The 12,445-nt window shown below is 53.2% G+C and overlaps 1 protein-coding gene across 4 annotated transcripts in view; it reads right to left on the reverse strand.

The window, feature by feature from the left end:
• Nucleotides 1-12,445, reverse strand: part of GFRA2 (GDNF family receptor alpha 2) — a 109,832-nt gene that overhangs the window by 15,825 nt on the left and 81,562 nt on the right. For all 4 annotated transcript variants that reach the window (XM_058289810.2, XM_058289811.1, XM_058289813.2 and 1 more), the window contains 3 exons: nucleotides 7,669-7,778; nucleotides 6,741-6,881; nucleotides 4,549-4,721 (listed from right to left, as the gene is read on the reverse strand). In XM_058289810.2, the coding sequence (XP_058145793.1) occupies nucleotides 4,549-4,721; nucleotides 6,741-6,881; nucleotides 7,669-7,778 (424 nt within the window). The remainder of the gene's footprint in view (nucleotides 1-4,548; nucleotides 4,722-6,740; nucleotides 6,882-7,668; nucleotides 7,779-12,445) is intronic.

The raw sequence follows: 12,445 nt of genomic DNA on the forward strand, positions 1-12,445 counted from the left end.
AACTGGCAGAATCCCTACGTTGGATCCCTGACTTATGGAGTAAGGGCTATTATGGTTGGAAAGGCCAAAAGGAAGCCACTAGATCTGTCCCTACCTAGCAAAATAGTAAACCAAATACAATGCCGGATTCCTGAAGGGACTGCAGAAATTAGTGCCACCATCAAGGATTTGAAGGATGCAGGGGTGGTAATTCCCACCACATCCCCATTCAACTCTCCTATTTGGCCTGTACATAAAACAGATGCATCTTGGAGGATGACAGTAGATTATCGTAAACTTAATCAGGTGGTGACTCCAATTGCAGCTGCTGTCCCAGATGTGGTATCGTTGCTTGAGCAAATCAACACGTCCCCTGGTACTTAGTATGCAGCTGTTGATCTGGCAAATGCTTTTTTCTCAATTGCTATTAATAAGGACCACCAGAAACAGTTTGCTTTCACCTGGCAGGGCCAGCAGTATTCCTTCACTGTCCTGCCTCAGGGGTATATCATCTCTCCAGCCCTATGTCATAATATTGTCTGTAGGGATCTTGATCATCTCTCTCTCCCACAAGACATCACACTGGTCCATTATACTGATGATATCACACTGATAGGACCTAGTGAGCAAGAAGTAGCAAAGACCCTAGACTTATTAGTAAGGCGTTTGCGTGAGAGAGGATGGGAGATAAATCCAACTAAAATACAAAGTCTTTCCACCTCAGTGAAATTTCTAGGTGTCCAGTGATATGAGGCATGTCGAGATATCCCTTCTAAAGTAAAGGATAAGCGGTTGCATCTGGCTCCTCCTACGACCAAAAAAGAGGCACGAAACTCAGTGGGTCTCTTTAGATTTTGGAGACAGCACATTCCTCATTTGGGTTGCTACTCCAGCCCATTTACCAGGTGACCAGAAAAGCTGCTAGTTTTGATTGGGGAACGGAACAAGAAGAGGCTCTGCATCAGGTCCAGGCTGCTGTGCAAGCTGCACTACCACTTGGGCCACATGATCCAGTAGATCCCATGGTGCTGGAAGTTCCCGTGGCACATAGAGATGCTGTCTGGAGCCTTTGGCAGGCCCCTAAAGGGGAATCACAATGCAGACCCTTAGGATTTTGGAGCAAAGCCCTGCCATCCTCTGCAGATAAACTACTCCCCTTTTGTGAAACAGCTTTTGGCCTGCTACTGGGCCTTAGTGGAGACTGAACGCTTAACCATGGGCCATCAAGTTACCATGAGACCTGAGTTGCCCGTCATGAGCTGGGTATTGTCTGACTCACCAGACAATACAGTTGGGTGTGCACAGCAGCACTCCATAATAAAGTGGAAGTGGTATCTACGAGATAGAGCTCGAGTGGGTCCTGAAGGCACACGTAAGTTACATGAGGAAGTAGCCCAGATGCCCATGGTCTCCACCCCTGCCATGTTGCCTTCTCTTTCCCAGCCCACAGCTTTGGCCTCTTGGGGATTCCCTTACTGTCAGTTGACTGAGGAAGAGAAAACTCGGGCCTAGTTTACAGATGGTTCTGCATGATACGCAGGAACCACCCAAAAGTGGGCAGTTGTAGAACAGCAGCCCCTTTCTGGGACATCCCTGAAGGACAGTGGTGAGGGCAAATACTCCCGATGGGCAGAACTTCAAGCAGTGCACCTGTTGTTCATTTTGCTTGGAAGAAGAAATGTCCAGAGGTCCATTTCTACACTGATTCATGGGCTGTTGCCAATGGTTTGGCTGGATAGTCAGGGACTTGGAAGGAACATGATTGGAAAACTGGTGACAAAGAGGTCTGGGGAAGAGGTATGTAGATTGACCTTTTTGAGTGAACAAAAAACATGAAAATTTTTGTGCCCCACATAAATGCTCACCAGAGGGTAACTTCAGCAGAGGAAGATTATAATAATCAAGTGGATAAGATGACCCGCTCTATGGCTAATGCTCAGCCTCTTTCCCCAGCCACTCCTGTCATTGCCCAGTGGGCTCATGAACAAAGTGGCCACAGAGGTAGGGATGAAGGTTATGCATGGGCTCTGTAACACAGACTTCCCCTTACCAAGGTTGACTTGGCTACAGCCACTGCTCAGTGCCCAATCTGCCAGCAGCAGAGACCCACACTCAGTCCCTGATATGGCACCATTCCTTGAGGCGGCCAGCCTGCTACCGGGTGGCAGGTTGACTGCACTGGACCACTTTCACCATGGAAGGGGCAGTGATTTAACTGGAATAGACACATACTCTGCATATGGGTTTGCATTTCCTGCTCGTAATGCTTCTTCCAAAACTACCATCCACAGACTTACCAAATGTCTTATCTCCTGCCATGGCATTCCACACAGCATTGCTTCTGATCAAAGAACCCATTTCACAGCAAATGATGTGTGGAAATAGGCACATGCCCATGGAATTCACTGGTCTTACCATGTTCCCCACCACCCTGAAGCAGCTGGATTGATAGAATGGTGGAATGGCCTTTTACAGCACCAACTAGGTAGCAATACCTTGCAGGGCTGGGGCAATGTTCTCCAGGAGGCTGTATATGCTTTAAATCAGTGTTCACTCTATGGTGGTGTTTCTCCCATAACCAGGAATCATGCACTGAGGAATCAAGGGGTGGAAATGGGAGTGGCACCACTTACTATTACCCCTAGTGACCCATTAGGAACACTTTTGCTTCCTGTCCCTGCAACCTCCAACTCTGCTGGTCTACAGGATTTAGTCCCAAAAGGAGGAGTGCTGTCACCAGGGAACACAACAACGATTCCATTGAACTAGAAGTTAAAACTGCCACCTGGCCACTTTGGGCTCCTCTTACCTCTGAATCAACAGTCAAAAGAAGGGAATTACTGTTCTGGCTGGGGTGATTGATCCTGACTATCAAGGGGAAATAGGACTGCATGTACATAATGGGGGTAAAGAAGAGTTTGCCTGGAATCCTCTACAGCATCTCCTAGTACTGCCATGTCCTATGATTAAAGTCAATGGAAAACTGCAACAACCAAATCCACGCAGGACTAACAATGGCCCAGAATCTTCAGGAATGAAAGTTTGGGTCACTCCACCAGGCAAAGAACCACAGTCAGCTGAAGTGCTTGCAGAGGGTAATGAAAATATGGAATGGGCAGTGGAAGAAGGTAGCGATAAATATGAACTTCGGCCACATGACCAGTTACAGAAACGAGGACTATAATGCTCATGAATCTTTCTTCCTTGTTTATGATGATTGTATATGTACACCAAACAAATCTGTCTTCTTCCCCAAACTTTCCCTTATATAACAAGTTGTATCCATTTCATGTCATAATATTTGAGGATGTCAAGTTTGAGAGTGAATATTACCAAAGAAGTTGCTCCCTATTCTGTATGGAATTAATGTGTTTCTGGTTGTACGCAGCAAGTTGAACATTGTTAGGTTATATATAGTTGCATGTCTGTTATTGTTTTTACTTAGGGACTAAGTACGGTTTAAGGTAATGTGTATGGTTGCTGAGTTGACAAGGGGTGGACTGTGATGGTCAGGCTATTGTGTCAACTGGGCCAGGTAATTGTGCCCAGTTGTTTGCTCAAGCAAGCTCTGGGCTAACTGTAATACAAGGGCATTTATGGAATTAAGTCACCATTGACTTCACTGCAGTGGTAAATCATCGATAGCTGGTTATAATTACATCAATCAGGGAGACTGCCATCAGCAATGAGTGACGCTTAACCCAATCAGTTAAATCCCTTAAAAGGGGAAGTGATTCCAGCATTAAGAGAGAATTTCCCAGCTTGTCTTTGCACAGCCAACATTTCCCACAACTTAAGAACTGTCACTGGACTTTCACTGCAGCCCCTGGTTGCGGCCTGCCTGCGGAATCTGGACTTGTGCATCCCCACAGCTGCATGACAGACTCTTATAGAATGCAAACTATTGACAGCTGTCTCTTGTTGATTCTGTTTCCCTAGAGAACCCTGACTAAAACAGCTGGGTGGATGGGTGGATGGATGGGTGGATAGAAATGGATGGATAGAAATGGGTGATGGATGAATGGATGGGCAGAAGGATGGATGGACCAACAGACAAATGAATATCATGGGCTTTGGAGTCAGGTGCAAGCTTGAAATCTGATTCCACCCACTAACTAGCTATGCAACCTTGGATATGTCACCTAACCCCTCTGGACCAGTTTCCTAAATGTAAAACAAAATACTAATACCTCACAGTTATGAGGATTAAATGAGAAAGGTACTAAGTCTACTAGCAACTACTCAAGTCATTAGGAGTTGGTTAGTAAATGGTAACCATTATATTTCTCTTGTACCCCCATGGTTTCTAGTACCATACTGTGTTCTAACAGGTGTTTAATACTTGCAAGATGAGTGCCTGAATGAAAGAACACATCAAACATGAAAAACTACCCCAGACCAACTCTTCTGGGCTCTTGGGTCCCTGACCAAAGGGAGGGACTTTGGAGCTCTGCTCGCCCAGCCTGCCATTTAGTCACTTCCCACACCCACCTTGGCTATCACGGGGCTTCTCTAGACTCTCAGCCTGTCCCTGCCCCCATTTCCTGAGCTGCAGAGACAAGCCCTCACCTGGACAGATGTGCAGGTGGTGACGACACTTGTCCCAAGGCTGGTGCTGTCACTGAGGTCATCTGGCAAAGAAGGAGTCTTCTCCACCCGAGGGGACTGGGTGGCCTGGAACGAGGGGTTCTTAGGGGACAGATTCACATCTGTGCCATTGCCAAAGGCCTGGATGGCATTCCCTGTGTGGCGAGAGATCAGAGATGCAGAGAAATCAGGGGTCACCTTCACCACTTCTTCCCCTGCTCCCCACTACCTTTGCTATGGCAGCCCAGAAGTTGGGGACAGGTTGGAACATGCCCAAACTTAGCTTTGCTGAAGTTCACTTTCAGGGACCTACATAGAGCTCGTATCTGGAGAAGGAAAGAGCGAGAGGGAGTTTGGAAAAGACAGAGAAAGCAGAATAGAAGGAAATGCACGTGATGAGGAATGTAGAAGAGGAAAAGAAAATGGGGGGCATGGGAAGCCCAGAGGAGCAGGCCACGCCAAGGCTGGGAGGGCCATCTTATCTGTGGCAAGCAGCACTGCAGACCACATCATCCTTCAGAAGCTTCCCCAGCCCCCAGCTCTCCAGTCCCAGGTTTCCCTGACTCTTTTGCCATCTCAGATGCTTTCAGGTCCCCCCAATCAGGCTCCCAAAGCCCCAGACTCAGCCCTCCTCCCTCTTCATACCATACACTTTTCTTACCCATCCCCATGTCCTCAATTAGTATTAATTCCCTGAGGACTAACTAATCTGACCTCTTGGACAAAACTCTGTCCCCAAGATTTGGCCCAACAGCCAAGCACCTACTAAACTCTTTACCTCCATGTCCCATACATACCTCAAACTCATCAAGTCCATTGCTCAACTCAACATCTTTCTCTACTGTTGCAAGGTGTCTCACTATCTACCCAAGTGCCCCAAAACAGAAGCCTGTTAGTCACCCATGTCGCCTCCTGATCACTCACTTGCAGTCAGCTGTACATACCTCCTAAAGCTTTCTCCACACATCTCTCTCCTCCAGCCTTCCTTCCCCTCTGCTTCACAGCCCTCTCTCATGAACACCTTGCGCAGCCCTCTAGATCTCTGTTAGGTCACCCATCAGACCCATAACCCCAACCCACCGTGCTATACGGCAACCAGAGTGAGTTTTCTGAAAAGCAGATCTGATCACATCACCTGCTTGAATCCCTTCAATGACCACCCTGACACCACCATCACCTGCAGGACAATAAAATCCAAACTCTTTCAGATCTACAAGGCCCTTCCATGAGCAGGATACTCTGCTTGTCCAGATAACTCTCTCTCTCCAGTCACCTTCAATGCTACAGCCAGGCTAAGTGGCTTCCGGGTCCCTCAGCCCACCTTTTGTGGAGCCTTGTACCTCTGTGGACTGCAATGACCTTCCTGCCTCTTCAACTGACCATACCCAATGAACCACTGGGGGTACAGCTTCTGAGAACCTCTCCCCACCAGGCCAAACTGGTCATGCCCACCCTGGGTTCCTAAGGAAGCCTGTGAAGACCACTGCCCAGCACTGTGCATGCTGGGGACCACCAGCTGACCCCCTGATGGAGACCTCCATCAGCCTCCAAGCACCTCAGGGACAGGGATTGTAACTTGAATCTCTGAATCCCCACTGCCATAAAGGGAGGGAGGGAGGGAAGGAGGGAAGGGGTGAAGGGAGGAAAAGACAGAGTACCTGAGGGAGGACAGATGGACAGATGGATGGAAGGAAGAAAGGAGGGAAGGTAAAAGAGAAGCACTTTCAGGTGTGTGTAGTAGCAATGGGTGTCAGACTGGAAAGATCAAAGACAGAGTTGGACAATGGCTACACTCCCTTCTAGCCTTTGGATTAGGAGGTTGGTGACTTGAAAATAAAGTCACTGATCCTAGGGATAATAGACCCCTTATAGACCCCTTAAAGAGAAGCGTGAGAGAAGTTGTCAGGATAATAGACCAATGATCTCGGGCCTTGACATGACATAGTTCAAAGCTTCCAGTGGTAAACTGAGGCTGCCAGTTTTAGTGTGACTCTCCAAGGGCAGAGAAACCAAGGCTCCGGCAGGCAACACACATGGTGGAGAAGTCCCATATGTGTCACTGGTCATCACAAAGGAAGAAGAAGGGAACAGCTAAGGAAGATTCCAAGGGTCCCTCCTGGGTTTGGAGAGGCCTGGGGGGCTGCTGGGGATGGGGAGAACATTCCAGGACTTACGGAGACATGGGTTCTCGGTGAAGTCCCTGAGGAACTTCTCACACTCCTCCTCCATGTTGCCACTCCCACGACAACTGCACCAAGGAGACACCACGATGCCGGTGGGGCTGGAGTCCACGTAGTTGGGCGTGACATCAAACCCTGGGCAGGGAAGAGGAGAGGAAGGAGAGCAGCAGTAGGTCCTTCACTCTGGGCACACCAGATTCCAGGCTCGGCAGGGCAGGTGGCTGGTACCTCCCTCGCACTTGCCCCCAAACACACACACATCCCAACTCAAAATCCTAATTCCAAGCTGTGCCATCCCAACAACCATGGGGGTTGACAGGGGACAGAGGGGCTCCTCACCCCCCGGAAGGCAGAGAAGATTCTAAGAGTGCTTTGCCAGAGCACGGGCCCTCACTTTTTCCTCCACTAACTAGAAGAGTGGATTTTAGAGTGGGGGAGACTCAGGTTCACATCCTGGGTTTGGATCCCAGTGCCACCATTTGCTAGCCAGCTCAACTTGGGCAGGTTACCCACCTGCTCTAAGCCTCAGTTTCCCCATCTGTAAAATGGAGATATCAATAGCTCCCTAGTAAAAGCTATCATGAGAACTAAATAAGACAGTCTGTGTAAAATGCTTAGAATATCTGGGATACAGCAACTACGCAATAAATGTGACCTTTCCTTATTATTTCTAAGGAAACAGACCTTGTAAGGTCCCTGGGACCCTTCCCCCCCTCCGCAGGATAAAGAGCTGGGACGCTCCTCCTCAAAAAGAGCCGGCCTGTCCCCTGGTTGCGCGTTGCAGTTCTATCTGAATCTGCAGCAGGGAAGGGCAGGCTCAGGCTGCTCCACCCACGGGCCCTGAGCCTGGCTCGGCTCTGCCCACGCAGCCTGGGGCAGCGGGGAGCCACCGTGAGCCCCCGCGCACAGGGGAGGAGCTTACCAATCAAGCCGGCGTAGGAGCCCAGACACGCCTGGTAATTGTCCGCGGGGCAGCTGGTGAGTGTCTGGTAGGAGGCTCGACAATTGGCGTGGAAGTCTGCCAGCCGGGACCTGGCGGCAGGAGAAGGCCCGCGGGAGGAAACAGTTTAGGCTGGCCGCATTCCCGCCCCGCGCCTCGGCGCAGCCAGCGGCTCCGCGTCTTCTCTCCGACGCCTCCAAGGGCAGGCGGAGGGGAGGAGACGGGGGCAATCGAGTCTTCAGGGGACAGCGGTCATGCTGCCCCTGCCGAGCCGCCAGCACCTCGAGGACAGAGGCTTCCCAGAGTGCCGGGCGCAGAGTGAGGCTTTAGAAACACCCCCCGACCGACGGGCGCAAAGGACCCAAAAAGACACGCGACAACATCAGGCACCAATGGATCTGTCAGTCCGAGGGGCGCAGGAAGGACCTGGGGTGGTTTTGCCGAGGATTCCTGGGCCCTGGCCCCCACCTTCTGCTCATCACGCTCGTGGGGCGACCATGGCCCAGTCCCTCCACACCTCTCTCTTCCCATCTGCAGAATGGGTTCAGTAATACCTGCGCTAGTATCTTGCAGGATCTGACTGAGGAGCAAAGGAGCCAGCCCCCGGAAGACTAAAAGGCACACCCTCCTGGGCGGCCCTGGCCAGTTTCTTTGGCCTCCCCTCCCACCCCTTCCTTCTCCACTTCCCCAGTCCCACTGGCTACAATCAGCTTCTTCCTCCCCTGAGGGACCCTATCACCTTCGCCCATTGCTCCATGCTGGCACCTCAAATGCTGCTAAATAATGACTGGTCCACAGCTCCAGACCACGGGCCGCTTGAAGGCAGACGCAGGTGTGCCACCCAGCACCCAGCCAGGCCTGGACACGGAGGGCTCTGCAGATCCAGAGCACCACGTTCACAGGCAGGACAAAGGCTATTCCTTCCTCCTCCTGCCCTAGTGCCCCCGGCCCACAGACTGTCCCCAGCAGCCTCGCCTGGGGGAGGGCACGACCCTCCCACCACGCCACGGAAAAGTAAGGATCACTCCTTCCAGGTGAGGGCCCTTTACTGCACGCCTCCTATCATTCAGGCCTCGGGGCTCCACGGAGGAGGTCTTGTGCACTGGTATCTTCCCAATGGCTGGCACGCAGGAGGACCTCAATAAACACCGGGCTTGGTGAGAACTCTACGGTAGCCCAATGAGCTAGCGACAGAGAAAGCCCAGGACCCAGGTCGTCTGACTCTGTCACCCGTGCTCGTGCCCCACAAACCCAGCTCCCGGAGTCCTCCACCAGAACTTAGACTCGTTTGAGAAAGGGACAGATGGAGAGAAGCAGGCAGGCACTGGGAGGGACCAGTGCCCACCGGAGAAGAAGGCCAGAGGGAAGACACAGGGCAGTGGGGCAAGGTGCCTGTAGCGTGCCCTGTCGGCCCTTGGCCTCGTCCCCCACACTGGGCAAACTCTGGTGTGCCTGCCGGCCTACGGTCCTGCGAATGGGTGCCTGGAGATGGAGGACACCCTGTGGAAGGACTGGGCCCTAAGGAGACCCCTTTAGCCCAGAGGGCAGGCAAAGCACAGCAGCTGAGGAAGCGCGGACACCCATTCTCCGTCTAGCTCTGCCCCTAACTCACTGGCGTCCCTTCGTTTTCTGGGACTCAGTTTCCTCATTTATCAAATTAATAAAGAGCAATCTTTGGGAAGCAGATGTGGTTCAACTGATAGAGCATCCACCTACCACATGGGAGGTCCAGGGTTCAGTACCCAGGACCTCCTGACCCGTGTGGAGCTGGCCCATGTGCAGTGTTGTTGCGCGCAAGGAGTGCCGTGCCACGCAGGGGTGTCCCCCGCGTAGGGGAGCCCACGCACAAGGAGTGCGCCCCGCAAGGAGAGCCACCCAGCGCAAAAAAGTGCAGCCTGCCCAGGAGTGGAGCTGCATGCACAGAGAGCTGACGCAGCAAGATGACACAACAAAAAAGAGACACAGTTTCCCAGTGCCACCAGATAATGCAAGTGGATGCAGAAGAACACACAGCGCATGGACACAGAGAGCAGACAACAGGGGGGAGAGGAGAGAAATAAAAATAAATTTTTTTTAAAAAGCAATCTTTGTTTAGAGTTAAAAAGGGACCTTCAAATCCATCATTTCTCACTTAAGTGTCCCAGAAACTCTGTAGGAGCTGACAGAGAGTTGTTATTATTGCCCCATTTTATAGCTGCAGAAGCTGAGCCCCAGATAAGCTAAAGAACCTGCCCGAGATCACAGAGCTGCGAGCAGTGGAGCCAGGGCTCCCACCCAGGACTGCCAACAACACGGCGGGGGTGCTTTCTGGCAGACCCCCAGTTCCTGCGCGGGGGAGGGGAGATCTAGAGGGCCTGAAAGGTCCTTCCAGAGCCCACCCTCTGCGTGCCCTGGGAAGAGAGAAGGAAATCTGTGGAACCTCTGCCCTGTCTCTGTTCGCCACTCAGCTTCAAAGCAGGGAAGGGCACAGGTCCACCAAGCCTTCACCCCTGACGGGAAGTCTTGCCCTTGAGTGGCAAAACCCAGCATCCTGCCCCACGCGCCAACCCAGCCTCACGCCCGCAAATGGGAGAAGGCGCTATGAGAGGATGACGGTGCGGGGTCTTGGCCCACTCCCCAGATCTCCAGAGACCTGCAAGGTGGGCTGAGTGGGGACAGAGACTAAGCGGTAGAGGGAATCTGGAGGTCAAACAGAACAAAGCAAACTCCCTAAGCACCTTCAAGGACTTCACTACTTCATTCAAAGGTCTACCCCAGGGGAGCGGACACATGTGGCTCAGGTGGCTGAGCACCTGCTTCCCATGCAGGAGGTCCTGGGTTGGCCTACCCCCAACATACCTCCCAAAAACAACACAAACGAAAGAAAAAACCAACTCTCATTGGGGAGCAGATGTAGCCCAGTGGTTGAACGCCTACTTCCCATGTACAAGGTCCTGGGTTCAATCCCCAGTACCTCCTAAAAAATGATTAAAATTAAAATAGAGGTGTGCCCCAGAAGATGCCGAGGGGACATGATCAGGACCCAACGCTGAGGAGGGCTGCAGCTGAGCATCAGAAAGTTAGAAGCAAACTCCTACCAGGGAGTGGGGCCAGCAGGCAACCACATCATGAGCAAATCACAAGTTACCGTCTTCTTCCGCCCAAAGAGGCTTCCAAACACCACCTCTCAGCTGAAAATCAAGAGCCCTTCCGGCACCACGTGGCTCTCCTCCCTCCTCCAGCACCACGTGGCTCTCCCCCAGGCCTTCTCCACGAGGCCCTCTCTGACCACCCCACGTTCCGGCTACACACCTAGTCTTATTTTTTTTCGGGAGGCACCGGGGACCGACTCTGAGACCTCCCCTGTGGGAAGCAGGCACCCCGCTGCTTGAGTCACATCCGCTCCCCGTTCACCATTAGTGGGACAACGTAACACTTCACTGCACAAGGCCCTAACACTGCCCTGCTTGGCTCTCCAGGGGAGCTTTGGTTCCCAGAGTGGCAGGCGCCCTTCATTTCTTCATCCACATCCTCCACAGTCCCTTTGGGCAGGGCCAAGGTGGCAGAGAGCCATTCCGGCACTCCCCCAATGTGTACTGAGCCCCACCACGCGACTGATGGGTAAGGGGTGGGCATGGTGAGCACAGGGCCTGAGCGAGACGCCCCTGCTGGTTTATCTTCCTGGGAGCAGCACACGGGTCCCTAGGCAGACTCCGGGGCTGGGGCTCTAGCCACAGCGTCGGGCATCTTACCGACAGCCCAGCTCCAGCCCGGACACGGGCGGCCGCATTCCCTTCTCCACCGTTAGTTCCCAGTCACTGGGCCTGGGGCCCCTGAGCCTCTTGACCGGGCTCCACATCCACCAGCCTCCTCGAAAGGGCACGGGCCCCAGAGGCTGGAGACAGAGCGAAGGCGGGAACGGGGTAATAGGCTGCCTGCTGGCCACGCCTTTGGGGACATCCAACATCTTTCCCTAAAGCCTACAGGGAGAGGCAAGGCCATCTGGAGGAGAGGCAGAAGTAAAGGGAGCCGGTCAGGGGACAGCAGGTGAGAGACAGGAGGAGGTGGAGCAGGAACGCTCAGTGGCCGAGGGCAGCGAGCAGGCCCGGGGCATCCCGGGTGCTGTCGGTCTCACCTGCCGGCTGCGTGACCCTGGGCAAGGCTCAGGCGTTGGGCTCCCCAGTTCCCACGCGGGAAGATCGTGTACGCCTATGTCCTCGCAGGACTCCGCAAGCAACAAAGGAGACGGGGACGGGGAGAGCTCTGAGCTGGCAGGCACCAGGGTCAGACAGAGATGCCCCCTGCACCTCCTTTCCTACCAAGACTTCTCACCCTGAGCGCCCTGAGGCCGTTTGCAAGGGCAGTCAGGTCTGCGTGGTGTCAGGTACTCGAGGGGCAAACACCCCTGCTTACCCGCCAAGGGGGCTCTGGGCCACCTCGCAATGCTGGGGAGAGACAGCTTCCTGTCCCTGTCCCTCACCACCAGGCTCCAGGGTCAGCCCCTGGACCTCCTTCCCCACCTCCACTCTCCAGACGGTGCTGAGGACACAGGAAGGGACAGCCCAGGCCCCCGGAGGCACTCAGCGTCCCCAGGGGCCCTTTGCCAGACCCCGGGGTGACACCGGGTAAGTGCCCCCTGGTTCCAATGAGGCTGTGGCCTATTTTCCTTGAACAGCAGGCACCTATCATCGGTGCCAGGGCCTCAGGGGAGAAAATGCGACTCAGAGCAAAGGGAGGGGGAGGAGGAAGGCGTGAGACCAGCAGGCAACAGAGAGGTGGG

This window comes from Dasypus novemcinctus, chromosome 29, assembly GCF_030445035.2.
Source record: "Dasypus novemcinctus isolate mDasNov1 chromosome 29, mDasNov1.1.hap2, whole genome shotgun sequence".
NCBI lineage: Eukaryota > Metazoa > Chordata > Mammalia > Cingulata > Dasypodidae > Dasypus > Dasypus novemcinctus.